The following is a 27,420-nucleotide window of genomic DNA, read 5'->3' on the forward strand; positions in this document are numbered from 1 at the left end:
TTCTATTTTAGGGGTGTCACAGGGATGTAATGGGTAGCATGATCGCCTCACAGCAAGAAGGTCGCTGGTTCGAGCCCCGACTGGGTCAGTTGGCATTTCTGTGTGGAGTTTGCATGTTTTCCCTGTGTTTGTGTGGGTTTTCATCAGCTTCTATGGTTTCCCCACAGTCTAAAGACATGTGGTACAGGTGAATTGAATAAGCTAAACTGGTCGGTGTATGTGTGAATGTAAGAGTGTATGGGTGATCCAGGACCGAAAAAAGCTGAACTGGCGCTCTAGGCAAACGACGATCATGCCACCCTCAACCTGAAAGTGAAAAAGGTAGTGACGGGTTCACAAAGTAAAGAGTGGGGGTGAAGTCGTCTTGGACAAACTCAAGGGGAGGGTTGCGTGATTCACAGATGATGGGTGGATGGATGCCACCCTCATTATTCTGCCACCCTAGGCAGAATTCCCAGTGTTGGGTTGCAGTTGTAGGGCATCCGTTGTGTGAACAGTTCATTCTGCTGTGGCGACCCCTGATTAATAAAGGGAAAAAGCCAAAAAGAAAATGAATGAATGAATGAATATTCGATTTTAATTATTTTGATTGTTGATAAGGATTTAATAAATGATGTCAGATAAAATATAACTTGCCATGTGAACAGAAAAAAAAAATAAACTCACTCACACACATTGTTTTTTTCTGTTAATATTCTGTCTCCATAGGCATTTCACTCGGTTAGGGAATCACATAGCATCAGAGTACTTCTTTTGAAAGTATAAACAGTTTTTTCTAGCTTGTTTTGCCTTAATTGCTTTGATAGCTGACTTTGAACAGAATGTAAAAGGGCCAATTATCACAGGTGATGCTCATGTCGTGAATGAGTGTGAGAGACAAATGCATAGAGATCAGTCTAATTACAAGGTCACACCGGCTCAGTCCCAGCTGGCTGGTCCTGCCCTCTGGGTACCTGAAAGCTCAGAATCCAGCAGTGAACTGTGGACCCGGGGCTTCCTCTGTGTCCTGTGATAGCTGATCCAGCCGGACAGGAGGGAGGGACCGCTGCCTGTCTCCCAGGCCTGAGTGCTCTTTGCTGGGAAGCCGGAGTGCCGGAGCCAGGGGGCTTGGGTCACTCTGCCAGCTGGTGCTATGCCAGAGACTTTCTCTGGACCACATGAACCTCCCGCCATTTGTTATCGAGATTATTGAAGCTGACATGCTGATTTCAATGATATGTCACCCCTGGACTCTATATTTGAAATAAGAGGCACCACCTCCGATGCCAGAGAACATTACAGGCCCATGTGGCTTGTTTTCTCTGTTGACTCCCTTCCCTAAGGACAGCCTTTGACTGACAAGCCAGACCTTGTAATTTTTCTGAGGTGAAACACACAAACATGTGCACATATGCATGTGCACTTAAAGTGCATGGTCGAACTTCATCATCTAGTTTGTCTCACCACGACCCACAACAAGGAATTCCTCAAGATTCCGGTCACGTAATTGCATTACTCAACACTTTTCACCCACACATATTGCCCATTTCCTCTTTTTATGGGAGCACGGATTTATTTTTACTTGCATCCTCATTTGCTTCGATTCTCTGGTATCTTGAAATTCTAAGAAGCCACAATACCCAATGGTATACAAGACGGCCCAGTGCGCTGGCAGCAAAAAAAAGAGGACAGACTGAGAGAGAAGTGAGAGATAAAACATGGAAGACATGATGGCAGAGCAGAATTAGTACCCCAGCTACTACCTGATATGCTGGAAAGTTGTGAAAAGGTCAGCATTCTTATTCCTGCTGTACAATTAGAAGAGAAATGCTAATATAATTACTGGATGGCTGGGATAGAATGACCTTATCAAAGACTGCCACAAGTTGGAGGGAACAAAGAGAAGTTTGGAGCAAAAAAAAAAAAAAAACTCCAAAAAACATGACTCATAACTTCACTTTCTCACACTTTGGTCACTCTAGGTGCTTCTAAGTATTTTCAAAGATATTTTATTGTGCTATTACTAAGCATAGAAGTTAACACTTCACGTAAAAAGACATCTGTATATGACAGCAAGTCCCAGTGTTATGAGTTTATCTTTCATATGACTCTCAACTGATTTATTTGAAAATTAAACAACCCTGCAGGCACAGGACATCAATATGATGTCATATTGACATTGTACCCCAACGTACCCCAACATTGTGGGGATGTTGGATTTAGTTTGGAAATGAAAATTGGATTGACTTCAGAACCCAACATCAGGCCATTGTTAATGTCCAATGTCCAACCTAAAATCAACCAAATGTCAACATCTAATCATGTCACATCTTGAAGTTGTGTAGACATTATCACTTTGACATCTATCAGAATTGGATTTTGGTCACTTTCCAACACAACATAAATCAAACAAATATAAACAATATTTTGACATCGTTATTGGACATCAAAATTAAATTGTCCTTAAACCCTGGCTAAACATTGAATTTTGGTCACCTGACATCACAACCTTAATCTAACCTAATATTAACGTCTTGACAAATGAATAATTGAATGATTGGTTCACTCGGTTTGTCCAAAAACAGATTCCTTAAGCAATGAAACATGGCAGTGTTGCTCTTAGATGCACAATGTTACTGATCTGACTTTGTTTGGATCTGTTTTTATTGTCAAAACTGGAAAAAGTATCTTAAACTTACTCTATATTAACTTCTTATTTGTTGCACTGTTGCATACAACCAGCATCACATGTGACAGTTGCATTCATATGCTGATAATCAAGAAAATTAAACCGTTGCTTGTCAGAAATTATGGAACTATAACAAATTTTGTAGAAAAAAAAAAAACACAGACCTATAGAAGGATATTTTATTGCTTTATTAGCTTAATTAATTTAAAGCGTAATTTTAACGGCGTTCTAAAATCACATGGATTCTGATTTACTCAAATCAGATTCAGGCCTTGTTCATATGTGGAAATTTGTCTAATATGAATTGGAGCTGTGTCCTCTGCAGTGTAAGCAGGTAGATCGGATTGTCACCTGTCAATACGAGTCGTGCATTATTAAAAACTGTAGCGAATGACGTCAACTCTGACGGTTTCATTTCAGAACAGACTTTAGCAGAGTTCCAAACCTTAAATCTCATACACCAGGACTAAAAAAGCTTTTATATTGTCATGTAGCACAACTATTAAAGCAAGTTAATGAGAGAGAGAGAGAGAGAGAAAGAGAGAGAGAGAGAGCACAACATCCGCCACACAACCAATATAAACTGCATACATCACAAGCACACACATATGTCATAAACTGTAGTAAAACAACTTGTCGAAAAAAATAAATAAATAAAATAAATAAATAAATCTGCAAACTCATTAAATACAGTAATTTAGAAAAGGATGCTCTTTTATTATCAGCGCCCGCTCTTTTATTCCTGGTCATTGTGCCATTTGCTGTGTGCTGTGTAAATGCAGACAATTGGACACGAGTCACTTTTAAAAGATAATGTAAGCTGGTCATCAAAAAAAATTGGATAAGTCACAAAATTGGAATTGACCATCAAGATATGCAGTGTAAATGCAACCTAATAGTCTTTACACAGACAATATTAAAAATCTCTCAATAATGTCAGCTCATACATAAACTACATTAAATATAAATAATGGCAATAAATATCACAAAGGCCCAAATATGACTTCATTGTTAATTTACTATCTGTTATCTTAGTTTATTTCTTTTTCAAACATAAACCAATACTCTTTGGAACACTAAAACTTATCTTTTGTTCACAACAGCTGCTTTACAAGCGCTTCTCATTACAAGTATGGGAAGATGCCTGTTCATGTTGAGTTTCCAAACACACGTTATAAACAACCCAAACTCAGAGCAGATGCTTCCATTTCAAGATTTCGTGCGGAGCATCATTTGCTGTGAACCAAGACACTGAAAACACCGGATTGTGAGCTGCTCATGCATTCAGTGACATGCTTCAAACACCTAGTGCATTTATTTAAATAGCCTCCATGAGCAACAGCATTCAATGATTACACTAAACCATACTGAGATTTTGATACATTTGGCATATGGCGTAACTGAACAGATTACAGCAGTGTCAAACTGAAACAAGAAATGTCTGAAGTAAGTCACACCACATCCCACACTCTACACTAGTGTGTAAAAAAGCTCCAGTGACCTCCCACGTGCCCTCAGAACTCTCAATGGCTTTCCACGGTCTCAGCAGAGACCAGAGAGACCAGGGTTGTTGTTTAGGGAGTCACCCGAAAGCCCTTGTTGCAGCTATAGAGTGCTTATTTGTGGCGTTCTGATACGGTGGTTGGCACACTATACTTAGCGCACAGATAACAACTGCAATTGTTATCACTGCAGTCACAAGCATGCATTGTGCTTCCCAAGGCTAAGAAGAATGTAATTGCTGTTTTTTTTTGATTACTTATGAAGTTGAACATGAGTTAAAAGCTCTCATTTGCATTCACATGTGTCTACTGCACTCGAGTGTGTGTGTGTGTGTATGTGTGTGTGACACCGTCCAGCACTGCAGCAGGAATAAATGGGCTTCTCTGGGTCAGCAGGCAACAACTCTTGAGTGCCCTGAACAGCAATGGAGTGGAACAGTGTCACCGCACACACACCGTACAGCGGGACCCGTCCCGTACTAAAGGTGACATTTTCATCTGCTGCCTCTGAGGTCAACTCCAACCTGAACTACGCCACCTACTTCGACTATAGCTTCCATTTCTCTTTCCGCCATTAAGTTGCACAATTAAATCTGCCATTTACGGTAGAAAAGAGCATTTAATGATGATATAGTTGGAAAAGGCTCGTCCAGGGAGATTTTTTGGAGGCTGCTTTTGCCTGTGTTTGCTCTGCAAGAGGAGTCTAATGACAGCTGGGAGGGAGCTGCTCTCTGTGGCTCTGGGAATTCACTCTGCTGTCTGCCGGAGCTCAACTTACTTCTCTCACTGGACTGCTCAGGTATACAGTCCTGCTCCAGCAGCACACTCCATTCATTTCCTGTGTATCGATAATGAAAGCCGCTGTGTGTCATTGCCCTGTGTCATTGGAGGTTGAATGGATTTAGATGAATGTGTGTCAACATAACATGTGTCTTGGACAGATTTGATTTGGTTCAGCGGTGACTGATAGGGAATAGGGATAGGATTTTAAGCAGTGACAGCTAGTGTTGTTTCCTTGTGGAATATAAAAATAGATTTTTATGTACTGTATATGTAAGTGTTAGGTCGGTGAGATTAAAATACACAATAAAGGCATTTAAAATATTTCAAAATGTTGCTGTTTTAAAAACAGAATTCACTGGTGTTCTGTTCATTATTAGAGAATGTTGAAAAAACACACATTTATTCATTCATTCATTCATTCATTTTCTTTCGGCTTAGTCACTTTATTATTCCAGGGTCGCCACAGCGGAATGAACCGCCAACTTATCCAGCACGTTTTGCACGTGCAGGCATCCATGCGCTTCCACCCACAATCCATCACTGGGAAACATCCACACACACTCATTCACACACATGCACTATGGACAATTTAACTTAACCAATTCCCTTGTACCACATGTCTTTGGACTGTGAGGGAAACCGGAGCACCTGGAGGAAACCCACGCAAACACGGGGAGAACATGCAAACCATGCAAAAACGCCAACTGACCCAGCCGAGGCTCCATCTAGTAACCTTCTTGTTGTGAGGCGAACGTACTACCCACTGCGCTACCGTGTCGCTGAAAAAACTCACAATTTCTTATCATTTATTTTAAAAGTTGTTTATTAGCAAAAAAAAAAAGATTTCTGAAGCACAATTTTCTTAAAGATAATGTGACACTAAATACTACAGATTCAGGTTTTCCATCAAAAGTAAATTTTTACGCACACTCACTGGTCATTTTATTAGGGACACCTTACTAGTACCAGGTTGGACCCCCTTTTGCGTTCAGAACTGCCTTAATCCTTCGTAGCAAAGATTCAACATGATACTGGAAATATTCCTCAGAGATTTTGTTCCATTTTGACATGACACAGTTGCTGCAGATTTGTCAGCTGCACACCCAAAATGTGAATTTTCAGCTCCACCACATCCCAAAGGTTCTCTACTGGATTGGGATCTGGTGACTGTGGAGGCCATTTAAGTACAGTAAACTCATTGTCATGGTCAGGAAACGATGAGATGATTCACGCTTTATGATATGGCACGTAATCTTGCTGGAACTAGTCATCAGACAATGGGTACACTGTAGCTATAAAGGAATGGACATGGTCAACAACAATACTCAGGTAAGCTGTGGTGGTGACACGATGCTCAATCGGCACTAATAGGCCCAAAGTGTGCCAAGAAAATATTCCCCACATTATTACACCACCCAGCTTGAACTATTGATTCAAGGTAGGATGAATCCATGCTTTCTTGTTGTTGACGTCAAATTCTGACCCTACTATCCAAATGTTGCAGCAGAAATCGAGACTCACCAGACCAGACAATATTTTTCCAATTTTCTATTGTCCAATTTTGGCTCAAACCAGTCTGGTCATTCTCTTCTGACCTCTGGCATCAACAAGGCATTTGTGCCCACAGAACTGCCGCTCACTGAATATTTTCTGTTTTTCAAACCATTCTCTGTAAACCCTAGAGCTGGTTGTGCGAGAAAATCCCAGTAGATCAGCAGATTCTGAAATACTCAGACTAGCCCGTCTGGCACCAACAACCATGCCACGTTCAAAGTCACTTAAACCACCTTTCTTCCCCATTCTGATGGTCTGTTTGAACTGCAGCAGAACCTTGTGACCAGGTCTACATGCCTAAATTCATTGAGTTGCTGCCATGTGATTGGCTGATTATAAATTTGCCCCAACGAGCAGCTGGACAGGTGTACCTAATAAAGTGGCCGGAAAGTGTATATTAAAATAGTAAATTAAAATTCATTATATAACACACTCAAACACAAACTCGTGTGTGTGTGTGTGTGTGTGAGACATTTTACAATAAAGTTACATTTGTTAGCGCTGAATAGGCCTGTGAAACAATTACAGTTTTTAATCTAATTAGTCGCAATTAATTAACGTAATTAATCACAAATCGCACACCAATTTTATTTGAGAAATTACCTCTGAAAGATCATTTAAAGCCATTACTGTGTTAAATGAGAAAAGTGTCAAACGGATGTTGGAAAAAGCATCTTTACAAAAATGATCAAAATATATATTTTATTTGTTTTAATGTACAGTTTAATGCACACAAACGTTTAGACTACAGTGGCATAAAGTGTGAGACATAAAAGAATGTCACTTGATTTATAATAAAAGCCAAAACAGAAATGATGTGTGTGTGCGTGTGTGTAACACAACATTATAAGCAATTAAGAACCGCAATCACCTGATTTAGAGTATAGATTCAGAGATACTGCTCTGCTCATTGGATTATATAGCATTGTACCATTTGAAATGAGGGTTTCTGCAAGCTGTGACCAATTAAAGTTGAACAAAGCCAGCTCATCTGCTCAGCTCTGCTTTGTAGGTCAGTGAAATTGGCGGAAGTAATCATACAGCTCTCTCTCTCTCTCTCTCTCTCTCTCTCTCTCTCTCTCTCACATGCACATGCTCTCCAACTTCTTTTCCGCCGTAGGCACAGCTTTCCATGTCATCTCTGTTAGTTTTGCCATGTGCACGACACATCCTGCTCATCTTGAGTGTTCATATGCTCATCCACGATGGCGTTCTGATGCTTCCATATTATGAAAGTAAATCTGCTGCTATCCTCGCTGTACGACACTTGTTAAACATGAGAGCTGAACAAATGCATAATTCATTTTCAGGCTTTTGAAGGCTCCTGAATGAGCTCCTCGTGGATAATAGGACACATGCTTGGCTTGGCTCACTGTATAGCTGGATCAGAAGCAAAGCGTATAGCTTGCTACATAATGGTCGGTCATCTCTAGAAAAGTCAGTTTCTTGGCAGAGGTGGACACGTATACAAATCAAACAGTTGAGGAAAAGTACAGATGACTCTAATGAAATAGTATATTAATGCTAGGCAAAGATTAATTGCGATTAATAGCACCCAAAATAAAAGTTTTTTTAGCAATATACAGGTGAAGTCAGAATTATTCGCCCCCTGTTAATTTTTTACCCCAATTTCTGTTCAACAGAAAGAAGATTTTTTTCAACACATTTCTAAACAATAATTTTAAAAACTCATTTCTAAGTACTGATTTATTTTATCTGTCATGATGACAGTAAATAATATTTCACCAGATATTTTTCAAGACACTTCTATACAGCTTAAAGTGACATTTAAAGGCTTAACTAGGTTAATTAGGTTAACTAGGCAGGTTAGGGTAGTAAGTCAAGTTATTGTATAATGATGGTTTGTTTTTAGACAATCAAAAAAAAAAAAAAAAAAAAAAAATATATATATATATATATATATATATATATATATATATATATATATATATATATATATATATATATATATATATATAAACTGCTTTTATTCTAGCTGAAATAAAACATATAAGACTTTCTCCAGAGAAAAAATATTTTCAGACTCAATATCATACTCAAATGTATATATAATTTGTCATATACACTATGGATTTTTAAATGTTTTTAAATAAGCTTCTCCTTATCGTCAAGGATGCACCTATTTAATTAAAAATACAGTACAATTTGTAAAATTGTGACATGCATTGCACTATAAAATATCTGTTCAGAAGTAGTTTATAGTTTAATTCAGTAATTTATTCCAGTGATTTTAATGATGAATTTTCTTCTTCATTACTCCAGTCTTCAAAATCACATGATCTTTCAGAAATCACTCTAATATTAATTATTATTGTTATTAATATTATTCATTCATTCATTTTATTCGTTTTCTTGTCGGCTTAGTCCCTTTATTAATCCGGGGTTGCCACAGCGGAATGAACTGCCTACTCATCTAGCACATTTTTACGCAGCGGATGCACTTCCAGTCGCCACCCATCTCTGGGAAACATCCACACACACTCACACATATTCATACTTTACGGACAATTTAGCCTATCCAATTCACCTGTACCACATGTCTTTGGACAGTGGGTAAACCCGGAGGAAACCCACTCAAACTCAGGGAGAACATGCAAACTCCACACAGAAACGCCAACTAAGTCGAAGTTCGAACCAGCGACCAAACGACCTTCTTGCTGTGAGGTGACAGCACTAACTACTGCGCCACTGCGTCGCCCATCATTACAGTTTTTCTCTGTCGCTTTGGTGCATTTCTCACAACAGTTAATGCATTTCTCAAAGCAATTAGTCATTTGTACACATCCTAGTAGCAGTTTCTCATTCCTTCCAACAAATTGCAAATGCTTTTTAACATGCATCAAATGCTTTCACACAACTCTCTGCTATTTATAACATTATCATTTGCTTATGTCATGTCAGTCAAAATGAACTAAACCTGTGATTGCTAAATAGTCATTCTTTATAAAACTAATAGTCCTCATTTCATTACTTGAGTCATTACATACAAAAATGTTGAACTAGTTGTCAAAATCTGTCTAGCAAATTTTATTAAAAAAAAATAAATCTTTAGTTTCCTGAAAATGTCTTAAAAATTGAACAATTTCATGAATGATTTACAGACCTGTGCTGTAGGTTCAGTTCCAATATGTTTTGCAATATAGTTTACAGTTGTGCACAGCTCAACCCAAAGGAAGTGTATGTTTATTGTAAATAAGGGTGTATTTATTCTTTTGCACAATGCTGTGAATAAATTAGAATTGCAAAGAGCAAATGCAGTAAAAATGTGAAACATACATATTCAGTGTCTTGTACTCAGATACTCCACTAAATGCAGAGATGTCTAACTTTGCTGTAGTTTTCAAATGGCTGTGCAAATAGAATATAGTGCTGTCTTGAGCATTTTCAGGAAGTGTCACCAACATCTGACTTTTTTTGCATTGAAAAAATGTCCAGAGTAAACTGTCATAATGAAAACATGACAAAGCCATTTGACTATCTTGTTCATAAATAATGGTGTCAGTACTTTTCATCTTAATGACACAGACACTTTGATTGAGATGAATACTTGCTTTTAGGGAATAAACTATCCATTTTGAGCAAGTGACGCACATTTACTGGTTATCAACTAAATTTTGCAGTTTGTACTAATTGTTCTGAGAAATGCACTAATTGTGGTGCAGAAATGCAGTAGTGTTGTGAGAAACGCACCAAAGGGACTGAGATAAACTAATATTATTATTAATATTATTATTAGTAGTGGCAATAGTGATAAAAGCAATAATGATTGGACTAATAATTTCATTTGAAAATACATATTTTGACAATACAATAATTAATAAATTAATATTTAATAAATAAGTATTTAATAATTTAACGTTTTTTACATTTAATAAATGCCGCCTTGATAAAAATAATAAGTTTCTTAAACAAAACCTTTATCTTGAATGTAGTTACAAATTAAAAGTAAAAAAAGGTAATTATTATAGAATAAACATTTAATTCAACATGTATATCTATTTTTTATTACCAAAATTTGTACTAATATCTATAGTAAAATTAAAGATAATTTGAGTGCAAGTGAATAAAACAAAATAGCATGTAGACAAATATTTAAGAAGAACGCAACCATACTGTAATCCTTCAGCTGCAGGGAAAATGTATTTTAGGTAATTTATTTTTCCAGACTTAAAATAAATCCTCACAAAAAAATATTTTCTAAAGAGTCTCTCTGACCGAATCATTTTAATCAGTGATTCGCAAAACGAAGATTGACACTATATTGTACGAATCATATAAATCAGTGACCTAAAATTTTTCTGAAATAAAAATACTCTGATAAAGCACAGAAGCTCTTTATTATTATTATTATTTTTTTTTTTTAAACCATTTATTTAATTTTTTACTTACTTACAGTTTTTTTTTTGTCCCAGTTCTGAGAAATTCATTTTGGCTATACATGGCATGGCCAATCAGCACATTACAACACAATAAATTATACATATCAAATTTTACAAAATGTCAACCCTCTTTTTTCCCCCTACTTTACTGTTAAATAATTTAACAGCAATCAGCACATAATATTGTTTGCATCAATTCGATTTGCACATCAAGAACCCAAATCGGTTCTTAAGGATAACATGTTTTTCTTGAATTGTCATGTAAAACAGTTTTCTTAACTACGACTATCTCATGCATCTCTTGAATAGGTCCTTTCGCTTCCCAACCTACCATTTTTAAAGCTGTCTGTACAAGTCGGGCAAGATTTGATGTTGATTGGTCATTTTTAAGTACAATAGTGAAGTAAAAATACTTCTTGTCCACCAGTGTTTCTGGGCGTTTTATGTGTGACCTGCAGAAGTGTATATGCAGCTAGTGTTACAGTGATGGCCCTGCAGGAAGAGGCTGTCAGAGGATGCAGCAGGAGTGATGGAGCCCACTGTCTCTCTAATGGGCTGATTGCACAGGCTGTGGAGCCTCTGTTGCGTTCCTCTCGCTGACCTTCTGTCTGACCTGCCATGACATCAGTGTGGCAGCTCTGCGTCTGCTTGACTCATTATCGCACAGTATCATGGCCCAAGATAGACAGACACCGCTGAAACAATTAGTCTTTATCAGATCCCCCATAGACAGTCCAGAATCACCGTAAAGGTCTACACTACAATAGTTGAAGGAATTATTTTGATCTGTGATTTGCGGATGAAGTATTTGTTTGATTTCTGGCAATGAAATGGTGGGAATTACATTTCTGTCACATGACATGTGACATAATAGTCGCATGTCTGAAAATGAGAGAGAAACACGCATAGATAGGTTTTTAACTAAATTAATATAGTATTTTATGGAATGTAAAGTCCTGACTAGAAGTTGGAGTGGAATTCACACACTGTAAATAGTAGGGCTGCAAAATATATAGAGAAAAGATCGTTATTATAATAATATACGCAATAACCATATTACCCAAAAGTGTAATGAATTAATTGTTTGTGCCAAACAATTGTGTGCTGCATGCATAGGTTGTTTATCCAAAATTGACCAATCAGAGGGGGCCTTTACTATCTTCATCCCTACTTCTCCTGGACATTTTTCAGCGGATTTAGTGAAAATAGGCTGTGAAATAGGCTACCAGTACCCTAATATATATATATATATATATATATATATATATATATATATATATATATATATATATATATATATATATATATATATATATATATATATAGTTTATAGGCATTATAAATATTCCACTAATATACCATTAGTTCACCTTATACCACAACAAATCATTGACTTTCTTTTGATAAATAAAAAATAGGCAGCTAAGTCTGTGCACACATTTGGGCATATTTTTTGCTTGCTCAATGCTTGATGTTAACTGCGATATTAGTTTGAGCAAGTTTCAGATGTTGAAATATAAAACAACCATAACATCTCCAGAAAAATACATTAAATGTGTTTTTGGGTAATTCTTCTTAGTGCTTTTGCATACAGTAGTGGCATGAAATTTTATGAAGGAAGTGTATTACCCCATGTGTGTCCCTTTTAATCGTCATGCTGTGTGTATTTCCTTACTTTATTTTTCTGTAATCATAACAAATGCTGTCGAGTTTACCTTATTTTGAGTATGGCACATTAGTTTAAAAATACACCATTTTTAATTTTAAAGTATTGTGTTAACAAACAAAAGAAGTTGTAGAGTGATTATTTTAAATGTGTATATTATTTATGTGAACATTTAACTGAGCGTATATTTTGTTTCCTCACAGGTTACCTTCACGAAGCGGAAGTTTGGTTTGATGAAGAAAGCTTATGAGCTGAGCGTATTGTGTGACTGTGAGATTGCCCTGATTATATTCAACAGCTCGAACAAACTCTTTCAGTATGCCAGCACTGACATGGACAAAGTCCTACTTAAGTACACAGAATACAATGAACCCCACGAGAGCAGAACCAACTCTGACATTGTAGAGGTAAGTGTGGTCTACTACTGATAATATACAGTATTTATAATTCTTGTAATGACCCATCTTTGGTGATTGGAAGAGTTTTGCCAGTACTATCATTTTATTTGTAATGCACTGTGGCACCAAAAAAGTAATTGGACACTTTTGGACATTTTAAAATTTGGGAATTTCATTTTAATAAAAAAACTTCTAAACAAGTGACTTCTTCAACTATACTTCTTGTAGCCATTTTGCTTTTTCATTTTAACTAACTGGCTCAAGAAGATTTAAAAATGTATGATTTATTTATTAATTAGTTTTTTATTTTATTATTTATTTATTAACCTTTTTGTTTACTTATTTATTTTCTTATTTATTTAGTTTCTTATTTGTTTATCATTTATTTATTGACTTATTTATTTACGTCTTTATTAAAACATTTTTTTCTTATTTGTTTATTTATTTACTTGTTTATTAACTTTTCATTTATTTATTTTGATTAGTTTTGTTTGTTTGTTTATTATTTATTTATTTATTTACTTATTTATATATTTTGAATTAATTTATTTATTTATTGACTTATTTAATTAATGAATAAATTGGCTTGATTATTGACTTATTTATTTATTGTTGTTTATTGTTTATTTTTATTATATAACTTAATTTTGACTAATTTTGACTACTTTTAATTAAATAATAAATTGACTTGTTTATTGACTTATTTATTTTCTTATTTTTTATTTAATTATTGTTTGTTTATTTTAAGAATGAAGGAATGAATGCATGTCACTTGGTTATATGTTTTGTTGCACAATGTGAAGACGTGACTTAAGTGTCCTGATACTTTTTCACTGCATTTATTTTACAATTGAACTACCAGTTAGTACATCAGTTCCAAATAATATTCAGCCGTTTGTTAGTTTACACAGTAAAGAGTTTCATTTTGAAGTTTAAAAATGATCTATGCACAAATGTTCAGCATTTGTGTTCTATAGTGCCGTACAGTAGGGGACAAACTGATGTCTGGACAACATGTAACAGTTTCCTTCTCATCCGAGCTTAGATAGGGTTCAGGACGTCTGCAGCCGCTGATAATCCAGACACATTTGACTACCGCAACTGACAAAGGCAACATAGATCAAGAGACAGACCCTTAACTGAACTGGGCACACAGCACAAAACATCCTTTTTTGTCAACTGTTCATATTTGCCTCAATTAATGAGTGTGTAAAAATTTCAGTTTATACAATTCGAAAAAATTGTTTGTTCATCATAAAGCCTTCCCAGCTGGCCATATGAGTGCTGCGCTAACCAAAACCATACTACTGTACTGTTTAGGGCACAGGAAGCAGGTTTTGCCTGGCACGCACTGTCCTCATTTGTCAAAACTACATTCCAGTTTTATAGGTCGAGACCCTCAGTGAGCAAAGAATGCATTTAAAACTTTAATCTGACATCATTTTAGATTCAATGCTTTCTTTCTTTCTTTCTTTCTTTCTTTCTTTCTTTCTTTCTTTCTTTCTTTCTTTCTTTCTTTCTTTCTTTCTTTCTTTCTTTCTTTCTTTCTTTCTTTCTTTCTTAAATAGAAAAAATAGACATGCATAAAGTGTATTGTTTGAGGTTGTATTTTAAGTCTAGATTGACTTGGATTGGAATATTATATCATTATTGTCTAAAATTGAATTAATAGATAGATGGATCGTAATGCCAACAAACAAATAATAAGTTGACTTCTAGTTGATCATTTGGTTTCAGAGGTGGCTTATATGAAAGGCAAAGGCCTCTAGATTACCCCTTTTTTACCAAAATAAAATATGATCATGCCTTGATTTTTAATTATTTAATTAGGACAGTAAGGTCTGACTTTGCTTAGACAAAAGTCTTGTCACTTAACAGAAATAATGTACAGTATAGAATATGAAGTCATGGCGCAGTGGAAAAATAATTATTATTGTGTATGACTCCCATGAGCTGGTGACGCAGTGGCGCAGTAGGTAGTGCTGTCGCCTCACAGCATGAAAGTCGCTGGTTCAAACCCCGGCTCGGCTCAGTTGGCTTTTCTGTGTGGAGTTTGCATGTTCTCCCTGTGTTGCCATCCCTCAGAAATGTCAAACCAAGCATTCTAGGAGGACTTCTAGAGATTCTTTGAATTTATCCTCAATGCCTCCTCCTTCCTCTTACCCCAGACATGCTCAATAATGTTCATATCTAGTGACTGGGCTGGCCAGTCCCGGAGAACCTTGACCTTCTTTGCTTTTAGGAACTTTGATGTGGAGGCTGAAGTATAAACAGGAGTGCTATCCAGCTGAAGAATGTGCCCTCTCCTGTGGTTTGTAATGTAATGAGTAGCACAAATGTCTTGATTCCTGCAGATCTCTCACACCCCCAACTGAATGTGACCAAAAATCATGCATTTTTCCTTCACCAAACTTGACGGATCTCTGTGAGAATCTTGGGTCCATGCGGGTTCTAATAGGTCTTATGGAGTATTTCGGATGATTGGGATGCAGGTCAAGAGATAATTGATTGGAAAAAAGGACCTTCTTCCACTTTTCCAAATAATCAACTAGAAGTCAAGATATTATTTATTGATCTTACAACTGAGATCCACAACAAAAAAATGTTTCTCAGCTTTTATTAACATTAAAACAAAAGCTTTAAGACAGAATTTTTCAGGAATAAAAACAATTTGGGGCTTGACTGTATATAATATCTGCTAAAGAAAGAATATGCTTTAGGTTTTGAATGGCATAAGCGCGAGTAATTGAATTTGTGGCAAATCTTTAGTGTTTTTATGGGGGGGGGGGGGGTTTGAAGTATTCTTTTAGTGTTTTACTTTTAGTGTTTAAAAGAAGTCGAAAGTCTAAAGCTGCATAAAAGGAGTCAGCTGGCCTGAGTTATCTTTTATTGATGCTGATGACAGAGCTGGTGAATTACCTGCATGGCAGAGCTGCAGAAGAATGCACGAGGCCTGAGCTCTCCATCAGTGGCCCATCTGCTCTCTCTTCCCTGCGCCGACAGGGCCCTCACCTGCATTAAAAATGAATGGGCACACTTTCCCCCTTATGTAACAGTCACCCCATGTCAGCTTTGCCTCTTTACAACAGCTTTTAAAGAAGATGCTGTGCCTCTTCTCAATGGCTTTGTGTCTTTCCCTCTGTGATTTTAAAGAATGGCAAATCACTGTGTTGCAAAACATCCTCACGCAGAACTAAAGAGCCTCTTTGTTGTTGTAAATTGCCATTCTGCATCTTTTTCCAAGCGAAAAGTGTTACTTCTGTCCTGTGAGTGTTTTGTAAGACATCTACAAAACACATGCAAAGACACGTACGTCTGCACAATCAGGCATCGCACAGTCAACTCACTGTGCAGCCATACAAACATTCATTTCAAAGTTTAGCTCCCTATAATCCAAAGATTGAGGCTTTTTCGAAAATTAGCTACAATGAAAGTGGAAAGTCTAACAAGTAATATCTATCGCAGCCATGTTGGTTGTATATTGGCTGATATCTTGCATCTAATCCATTTTTCATTTTGTACCTAATTGACTCTGTGAAGGAGATATGATACACCGCATGAGGCAAATGTCGGTCACAATAGATACTGACTGACTTGAATATTAATTACATTTTTTGGGGTAAATCCTAATATTATTATTATTGTTATTATTATTATTATTATTATTATTATTATTAGAGTCTAAGTTAAATTAGTAGATGTATTCAAAATATCAATTCCAGAGATTAAAAAAAAATAATAATAAAATGCCTTTTGCAATAAAAAACATGAATAACGTGCAAAAATTGTTAAAACGATTATTTTAAGTGTCAGCAATTTTTCTGAACTAAACACAACATTAAGTAGGTTTTGGAATTGGACATTTTTTAACTCTTCAAAACTCCAAATATATCATTACAAAACAAAACGTTTGTGCTGGATTAGAGGAAAACAAAACACAAAAAGATTAAATCATGTTTGAAAACTCTGTTTTCTCTGTCAACTTTTCTTTTCTGGAAACTTATTTCTTCACCCATACAAACACTCACAGTGGTTAAGAGTATTGCCTGAATACCCTGTCCGATTATGGCATGCGTTTATTGAATGTCATGACATCGTCACACTGGAAAAAATATGAAAACTAACTAAATATTACCTTCGCTTTAGATTTTTAACTATCACCAAAGACCGAAAAAACAGGAAGGATTTACAAGTTTAATATATGGGTATCAGAGTAGCAAATCCACACTTACATGTCCTAACTACAAGCAATGTGAAAAGATTTCAGCAACAATCAATTTGGCTGCCTGCACCAAATGTGATTTAAAATGCTGGAAACTTTTAAATACCAGCCACTGCACTCCCAATGAAATGGTAAAGGATTGTAATCTAATTAATACATATTAAACATATTTGACTTTATAAATAGGCTACTGAGTGACTGGTGCTGTTGGTTTGCACTGAAACACAGTTCAAACTTTCAAACTGTCTGCAAGTTATTTTATTTTTAAGATCTGAAATGAACTATCTGCTGCTGCTTTCAGTAGTATCGCAATAAATGTCACATAAAATGGTATTTAAATCCCTACTGTTACCCTTTAACAGTGAATAAAGCTCATAGTCTGTACCTGAGGTGATCATTGTCTAAGCAGAATAATTTAGTATGTATTTTATTGACATATAAACGGTTTCCAAAATAGATGTAGTTTAGACACGCTGTTACTGTAACACCTTAAACACAATTTAATTGAATTACTGTTATCTGGGTCTGAGTCTAGACTTTGACAAGCACTGTTCTAGAGACGTTTTCTCAAATAAATGTAAGATACTGTACATAAATAGTTGGGGGAACAATCTGATGTGTTACGTTATATTTGATCGTTTAGTCTTAATATAATAATCTTACGTCAGCAGTTTTTTTTTCTGGCACTCACTGATGTGGAACTCAGGCTGGTGGCAAGCTGCCGCTTTTCCCACGTCGGCCCTCCGGCCGCTGTGGAGGAGCCTGACCCGATGCATGAAGGGCCCCAACAAAGCAGCCTTGTCCCTGCTCAGTGGGCCAGCATCTACTCATAGCTGCAGAGATCGCCCACAGCCAGCTCTCTTTCTGTGGCCATGATTCAGCCATAAAGAAGCAAAGCAGAAATAAGCTATTGAAGCCTCCACTCTCTTTTCCTGCCCGGTTACATGCTGTATAGTTTGAGGAGCAGAGAGATATCAGCCCTGGACTTCCATCAGAAGTTTTGCTGACTTTGATTCTGGTTGAAGGCAGAACGACTCCATCGAGACTCATGTAAAGATCTGTGCTGGAGTTATACGGTATACTGATATAGCCAAAGGATATCAGTACTCAGCAATATTGATTTTATCTGTTAAAACACAAGCCTGTGTTCTCATATTGTACAGTGTGCCATTCTGAAAGAGGATACCATATAGTGATATTATTAATCAAACGGCATGAACAAGGAGGAAGTAACCTAAAGCCCTTTTAAGTAGAATCAGTCCCCTCTGCAGCCATACAGGCAACACTCTATGTTGATACAATGATATAGATGTTTAGCTCCTACTTTCATTGTGAACCAAAGACTGCTGCTTTATTTGAAACAATGCGGCTATCAAAGTGCAGCACTGTAACAAGCAATGCACTATAAAATGAAATCATTTTGATTACTGGATGAAATTGTAAATAAATGACCTATTTTTATAGGCTTTTTTTGCATTTAAAAAATAATTTTTGACTTTGTGTGTGTTATTGATTTTGACACAACAAGCTAGTGATGTCCCGATCAGGTTTTTTTGTCCTCGAGTCTAAGTATGATTCATTTCATTTTGAGTATCTACCGATACCGAAACCCAATCCGATACTTCTATAATACATAAAAAAAAAAACAAGGAGCAAAGAAACAGATCCAGGATGTTCCTTATTTTTTATTTATTCACCTTATTTTAACATTCAACATCTCTGTTAACAAACAGAGCACTTCTATGAGGTAGCTTGAACAATCAAGTAATAAATAACATCAATTCTTTACTTCTGGACTTTAGAGCAACAATAAATATAATTCTTTTTATATAGATTAGAAATAGACTCATAGAAATAGAAAAGACATTATATAGAAATGTCGGCTGGCTTAGTAAGGACCGGTGACGTTCTTGCTGTGAGGCAACAGTGCTAACCACTGGGCCACCATGCCACTCATCTTAGAAAGTAGGAGGAGTAGGGGTGGAAGGGGGGATTCTTCAAAACGAAGATGGCTGTGATATGTAACTTTGTTATTTGTGTAGTGAGTAAGGAATGGTCTGATTGGTGAATCATGAATTGGCTAATGCATGACAAGCTGTGTTCAATCATCAGCATGTGATCCTCTCAAAATTAGTTTGTCAATAAACCCCACTTAATTTGAGTTATTTACTAGTTTATTTGTTAGTTTATGAAATTACATAATGACTACATAATTTACTTTTATTTTATTTATTTTTTTATTTTATAGTCTTCAAAGTTTAGTTTTTAGGACTTTTTTGACAATTGGGACTGTCAAATAATCATAAATGAGTCTGACTGTAAGCAAAGTTAAGGTTCACGCCTATAATATTCAACATCCTTTTTTCATCTATTTTCTCCTCATGTGTGCTGTTTTAGTAACTTTAGACAATTTTCATAGATCCAGTGGTTATTCAAGTCTTGCATTTGAATCAATACTCCACTCTTTGAGCCTCCAGTTTCTTTTTCGATGTCCTCTTGCCTTTTCTCCTGATGAAATGTGTTTCACATGGAGGCACTTACATCTAGTATCTAAATAAATAAACTGCATTAAAGTGATAAATGCCACATAAACAATCACACATTTTTCTTGTTTGTCCTTTTTCCGCCCTCTAGAGCAAATGCATACTTTACTGCTTTTTCATTGACCAGCTTAAATTCCTCTTCCATGTGAGAAGCCGAATCAAAAGTCACATTCTTATTGCCACCACCATCTGCAACAAAAGGCCAGGGGAACAGATGTATTTCTTTCCACAGATGGATGTGTGAGTGGGGCACAGTTTGCCGACCAGGCTCAAGGCTATGGACTTTGTCTCAAGTCTGGCCCACAGTCGGTACCGGATCGCTAGACCGAAATCACCACGGCTGAGCAAAGAGAAGCGTGCTCATGTGGGTTTTTTTGGTGTGTGCGCGCACGCCTGCCGCTCCGTGGTTCAACTTCAATAACACTCCAGGCGACAGGTGAAGCGTTGCGTGAAATCTCCCTTTGTGGATCCTGTCCACTTCTCTGTCTGATTAAAAGTGGCCGCGATCCCATCTGTGTCTCCCTTTTCAAAGGCTGTGGGTCTGAAGCAAAGCCCTTTTATTTACTGAGTAGCAGTGCAGGATTGATGGAGCGTTTCCTCAGAGGTTACAGCGTGTCCATTCAGCGGCTCACGGGGGTCTTTAAGGACCACTGGTGCTCCATGGTATTGGGTCTCCGCTAGCACGCTTTGTCCTTGTTCTCACCTTTCGCATTGCTTGAAGAATGTGAAAGGAAGTGGAGTTGAAAGGACTTTTCATTTGTGATGGACCTCAGTCTAGAGATTGCGTAAAATAGCACAGCCTCACACATTTCACTTTTATAAGACCGTGGAGGTTCTCTGACCTTTTGTGAAGGCAGAAGTTAGGATATTGATGATTTTCTTGTAGACATATTCACTGTTTTTGGGTTTCTAATGGAAAAGTTAAAGGAATGTTCTGGCTTTAAAACAACTTAAGCTCTGTCGACAGAATCTGAGGCATGCTGCTAAAACAGATCATCATTTTCTCTTTGAAATCGTCTAATTACTTCTTTAAAGTATGTTTCTACATTTTAAAGAGGAAAATAAATCATGGCTATTATGTGTTTGTTTAATTGCTACATTATAAAAAGATCTGAGTCACCTAGAATCAATTTAAAAGGTGGAAACACTTTAAATGTAATTGGAAGTGAGGCTTCACGATATTGGAAAAATCTGAAATTGGGATATTTTATTTTTCTGTGATTAATATTGCGATGTGAATACGGTTTCACGAGATACAGTAGTTTGATTGAAACATATGCTGGATAAGTTGGCAGTTCATTCCGCTGTGGTGACCCCAGATTAATATTGGGACTAAGCCGAAAATAAAATGAATGAATGAATGAAGATAGTTTGAATAGTGCTATTTGGTGGTTTTCTGGGAAGACTTACATATACAGGTACAGAAAAAAAAAAAAAATCAACAAAATGCCAAGTTCAGACTGCATGATTTATAAAATAAATACAGATGTATTCATACTGCATGACTATCTGGGGTAGCGTTCCATTGCTACTGTGATAACACTGTAAGATGGATCAGCCACAGGGGGTTTCACACTGCAGAACCTTACAATAGGAGAATCGCTGACAACTTTGTCTCGATCTGCAAACCCCATCTCACAACCAAAAACACGTGAGAAGTGACATGTAAACAACGCAAGGTCACATAGTATTTTAGTTATTAACTACGTAATGAGAAAGAAGCCTTTAGTGAGGTATACAATGTATTTATTTTACTCATCTGGGTTTAAAGGGAATTAGCAATTTCTCTTCAAGTTTGTGTTGTGATATTGCTCAGATGACACGTCAAACAGACATGAGTGCTCCTGCCAAATTTACACTAGTTTTTTCTTCATTTCTTGGTTACAAATAGACTAAAAAGAAACCTTTGTAACATCTCCCCCAAACTACTGCTGGCCTGCAGATACCCATACTAGTGTATGCAGCTCTCTCATTGACTGTAGGTAATCACCAGTTTTATTTTCAATCTGAATACATTTCACACAGTATGATTTGAATCTACGACAGGTCCCATCTTTGAAAGATTGTGACTCACGTGAATGAGCACCAATTTACCTGTGATTTCAGGCATTTGTCTGTGATTTCTCAAAACCTGTTGGCGAGTCCAAATCGGAGCTTAGATCCTGCAGTCTGAACTCAGCATTACTTTGCTTTGGCTTATTTTTAGTCATTTTTTAGGTTAAGTAAAATATTATTTTGTTTTCAACTAAAAAAACTTAAAAAAAAAAAAAGTTTTTTCCTTAAAACAAGTAGAATTATCTGCCAATGGGCTAAGTAAAATAATCTTGTTTTCACTTTGAAATGTGGATATTTGAATATTAAGACAAAAAAATAAGACTTCTCCCTCCCATAAATCAAATTAATTCTATATAAATACAGTAATTAAATACAATTGTGTAGCTCTTGCTCAAGTATAGTTCAGACTCAACATTGCATATCTTGCAATGTGACTATTGCGTATACGCACATTGCGATATTGATGCTAAAACGATATATTGTGCAGCCCAGATTAGAAGCCATTTTTTCATTTGCATAATATTGTTGTGTTGTCTAAAATCACTCTCTAATATTTATAATTATTTTAGTTTGTGATAAGTAGGGACAATACAGTAGTACAATTTCTATTTTGTCTATTGTCTATTATCACCCAAAACAATGCAATTATCCGCTTGTGTAGTGTGACATCACAAAAAGTGGCTTCCGGGTCTAACCGCTCTATCGAACTGTATGGGGAGACTCAACAAATGGTAATAATAAACGTTATCGAAGCGATGTAATACTTTCGAAAATCACGATTGCAATATATATACAACCATGCCCGATGCACAGAAAGTGATTAATTATTTTTTTTAATTGCTAAAATATTGGTGTCTGTGATGCAGCAAGTCCAGAGACTGTTTTGTACACCATACTTTTCTATAAAATTCACTTTAATGTGTGATATGACTAAAAAGGGCATAAACAAATATTTTCTCAATTCAAATGAGTAGCAGCTTGGAACGGGAAACAGTATTTCTTACGTCACGACTTAACAGTCAGATTGCACCACTGGTGGAATAGTTTTGTTATATGACATCCTTGCTGTCATCTATAATGTGATGTACAGTTTTCAGTAGCTCTATATGAGTTTTATTTGTTAAAAAGTTTAATAAAATATCATACTGGTCTCTGGCTAACTTCCATACCTTGTCATTATTTTGTATAAACAATGTTAGTTTATCCTGGTGCAATGCAAGTGTACTACTGTATACACATTTTTGCTTCTGTAACAAACTGAAAAACAAGCTAAAGTACCCCTTAATACATTTAAATTTGATTTGTTATGGAATTTCCTCATAGTGTATGTCAACTTAAGTTAGGTAGACAGACAAAGACAATACTATGAATGAGTGAAACTACAGTCTTTACAGTTGTCCCGTCCAAAGAAAGTCCTCATAGTTCCTGTTGTTTTAAATTGAATTCTGTTTGTGCTCTAAATGAAAAAGCTGCTGCAGGTAATTAAAATAATTAAATCATTCTTCCTCTTGTTCCCCTCCAACTGAAAGTAATGAAATCTTAGTAGCTCTCCTCTGGTATTCCGAATACAGGCCTCTCAGTGTGTACATAGGATTCCTTGAAATCAGATATCAACTTCACAGCAGATATGTGGCGTCCATTTGTCCCTTTTACCCCCTCGACTCTGTTAGATGCTCTCGAATGCATTACTCAGCCACGCTGATATCAGTCCATTCTCATTAGCCCAAATTATCATGGTTTGAACACATTAGCGACCCCAGCTAACAGCCGTTCTACAGAAAGCTGAGAGAAGTCTTTGGACAGCAGACTTGCGTTCATATGGCACATGCTCGCTTTGATTAGATTTACATGTACGACTTTTTTTCCACTGTGTTGCAAATAACCGAACTGGTGGTGTGTATGCTGTTGCGAACGGCTGGCTGACCTTTTTGTTGTTGTGCGAGGTGTCATTTACCTGGCTCAAATAGTAAGCAAATCAGGGTATGGTTCAGGCAAATGTTTTTTACGCCTTCATAAAAGGCTTGTATTGTTGTGTGCGGTTTAAAAAGCAAATGTTTTTTTTCTTTTTTCATTCCTGAAGAAAAATTCAAAGGTCATCCAGTGCTGTAGGCTGGTAATACCGCTGGAACATGTCAACAAAGAAAGTGTATCAGATCTAATAAAATTCTTAATAAGTATGATTTTAAAGGGGCTGCTTATGTAAATCAAGTCAGCATTTCAATTTTAAATGATGAAAGAAATTTTATCATATGATATGCCACATGATGTGTTGATTTTTTACTTTAATGTGTAAAGCATCTGTTTGTGCTTGTATAAGATCTGCAAAGCAACAAAGCTCATATTCTCCAATAAAAGGGATTTATTCTGTCTAAAAGAGATCACTGTTCTAAATCTAAAACTAGCCTAAAAGTCATCAATCAAGTCAAGATCTTATGTAAATCCAAATTTTAAATACTGGTATTATGTACACCCAAAGGCATATTGCATAGGACTTCATTGACTATGTTTACATGGACATCAGTAATCTAATTATTTGCCTTAGGGCGTGCAGTTGTCTTGAGCTGTGCCAAAGCGCCATTGTCTCCCTCCCCTCTCCTCCAACGGCCTGCACTCACACTGCATTTTGCCTTCCGAGCCAGTGCACGCTTAAGTCATCAATGATGCGACTGTTCAGTTCAATAGGAAGAGAAGCGATTTCGCTCAGTACAGTGCAGATTGCTTTAGTTATATTGTTTTGTATTATTTTTAGTCATTGCTTAATTTGGATCTTGCCGGATCCTGTTCCAGAAAATGTAAGATATTCATGTTTTGCCTTCCGGTATTTAATGTAATAGATCTGACATTAAATTGTTGATGGTAAATACATACAGTAGCACAATAATATTTATATTTTCAAAAAGGCAAAGAGGAAGTCACCATATTTTTGTTTTTTAAAACCTAGAGTAAATCTAATAATGAGCCTGATCAAAAGAGATCTTGAGATTATGAAACTGCACGAATGCATCAGGATAGTGGATAAGTCACACAGAAAACATGACAGAAGAGCTAACCGCGAGCTTTTCTTGAAGATTTAATTATCTTAATCTTGAATTATTATTTTTTCACTTGCCACATAATAGTGAAGTGAACTGAATAGCAATTGTTCATATGATTTATGTTTGTAGCTACATGTTATTATTATCGATGACTGACCTATACCTTCATATGGTACAAAATAGTAAAAGACTGTTTAGAAATATGCTCTTTTTTGCGCCATTTATTGATACCATTTAATGACATCATGTGCTGGGAAAACTGAAATTGTTTGGTGGATGTCGATCACGGTAACTTTTATTTCGTAGTATTGTTCCGGTAATTATTCATTTACAAATTAAGCACTGCTTTTGGTCGTTTCTGATGCAGTGACACACAGTCAGATATTTACTGAAGATCCACAACTTTTGATGCTCATAAATGCTCTTAAAGTCATCATGCTGCAAGTATTAGGAGGTTTGCTGAAGGTGCAGTTGATGTGTAGCGAGTGGTTTGATATCTTTAATAAACTACAATGATTAATTTTGATTAATAAATACATAAGAAACCGTTCCTTAAAAGTGATGTCTCCTCTTCAGTTTCGGCCTCAGGTGCGCTTCGAAGTCACACTACAAGCATACCACACCAAAGCCCAATCGAACCACACTTTGACACTCCTTTTAAAAACGGGCCTGAGCCGGCCAACTGAACTGTTTCTTGACCCAATTTGCAGCACTCACACTTGTCAAACGAACCAGGAAATGTGCCCGGACACGGTTTGGATAGTCTATTGCGTGAGTGCACCCTTAATCTGAATAAGACAATAATATAATTAAATACAAAAATACAGTAGTACAATCAAATGTCAAAAATGACTATCTTGTCTTTGTTTTCTGAAGAAATTGCCCATCCATCCCATCTTCCCCCCTTTCCTCTTGTGTCAAGGGGAGCTCTCAAGAGCTACCTGTTCTCATACCCCCTTACATGCATTTCGATCAAGTGGGAGCTCTGGGCTTAATTATCTCAGAGCTCAGGGTTCTCTCCTGGGGCAGCATACCAAACAAGCTAATATTATGAAGCAATATCTAAGTGTGAACTCTTGAAAAATTTTGCAACAAGTTGAACTGCAGTTAATTTTTCATACTATGCAAACAGAATGACTATAAATACAGATTCTCAAGCAACAAGCCACCTCTGCCATTTCATTCAACTTTTTATTCATGGCCACATGACAAAGTCGTGTTTTAATTTGATTTCTGTTTAGTTCAATTATGACTTCAGTCAAATTAATGTAATTAAAACTCTTTGTTTACATGACTCTTAATCAGAGTATTGTTTTAATTGTATTAAAATCCAAGTAGTAGTGTCCATGTTAACTTACTGATTGATGACTTCAAAGCTGAGACTCGTGATTTTGGTTAGGGTGCTGCATATCTACTGTAACACACACATGTAATTGTTTGGCTGTTGACATTGACATATTTAGCTTTTCCAAATATTCAGTCTCGCTGAGCGCAATCTAGCAGTTTATGAATATAAAATATCTACAAATGTCAATGTGCTCTAGACTCTAAAAATTTATTTTCTTCTAAAAGATATTATTAGAAATTATTATGAACATGCTGATCTGAACCTGGTGTGCGTTTCCCAAACAACAACGTAACTCGCGGCTGAACTATCATAGTACGATGCATCGTTTCGGAAAAGGACAATGTAGTGACGAGTGTTTTCCAAAGCCTGTAGTTTTTCTGTCACACATCCATCGTTTGAACCACGTTATAACATAAAAACCAAGTAATAACGTTAAAGCTTGCAAGTTGAAGTTGCAAGTGCACAAGTTTGCAACACAGTTTGCGAATGTTCATTGGAACAAAGGATTTGGGAAACAGCAAACTATGTTTGTAACGATGGAACTTGCGACGTTAGTTGGCTAACAATGGTTTTGAGAAACGCACCCCTGTATGGATACGGTTTCATATACACAGTGATGCTGATAACGGAACTTTCTGGAATGTACGGTAATACAAATGTGTCAGTTGTTGCCTTGGTAATTAATATGCAATGTAATAAACAGCATTATGGGTGATTTTCACGTTTTTTCTTATATTTACTTTGTTAAATGACCAAAACTTGCACTGTAGAGAAACTGGCTGCCAGGTATAGGAGAAGCGTCAAATGCACATGTGCTCAACCAGCATACTTTATCATTATTATCATTAATCTGTGCTTAGAATTCCATATCAAGAGCAGTTTGTAATCATGCTGTGCCATACCAGGCTCACATGGAAATACAATTAGAACCATACCTGAGTGTTCTTAGAACCACTTGGCACGATAGTGGAAAAGCAGCTAAATTGTTTGCAATTCCAGCCACCAATCTGTATGAATCCATATCACATTTGCATAATACTTGCCTGTGGTCTTCAATTGACGGCCCACAAACAACATCTGCCTTGACCCTCCAAATGCAGTATTTGCTCTATCGCGACTTCTGCACTTTTCAAAAACACCTACTCTTACTGAGTGCATGAACTCAACAAAACTCCAGTGTTTTCAACAATGACTATTTTAAAGACATTTGATTGGTCATTTCATTCATGAGTTTAAACTTAAACAT

At 36.4% G+C, this 27,420-nt stretch overlaps 1 protein-coding gene across 36 annotated transcripts in view; it reads left to right on the forward strand.

Moving 5' to 3' along the window:
* The window catches only part of mef2aa (myocyte enhancer factor 2aa), a 174,507-nt gene that overhangs the window by 69,977 nt on the left and 77,110 nt on the right, over positions 1-27,420 (forward strand). For all 36 annotated transcript variants that reach the window (XM_068214714.1, XM_073928865.1, XM_073928868.1 and 33 more), the window contains exon 4: positions 12,777-12,980. In XM_068214714.1, coding sequence (XP_068070815.1) covers positions 12,777-12,980 — 204 coding nt within the window. The remainder of the gene's footprint in view (positions 1-12,776; positions 12,981-27,420) is intronic.

This window comes from Danio rerio, chromosome 18 (genome assembly GCF_049306965.1).
Source record: "Danio rerio strain Tuebingen ecotype United States chromosome 18, GRCz12tu, whole genome shotgun sequence".
Classification (NCBI taxonomy): domain Eukaryota; kingdom Metazoa; phylum Chordata; class Actinopteri; order Cypriniformes; family Danionidae; genus Danio; species Danio rerio.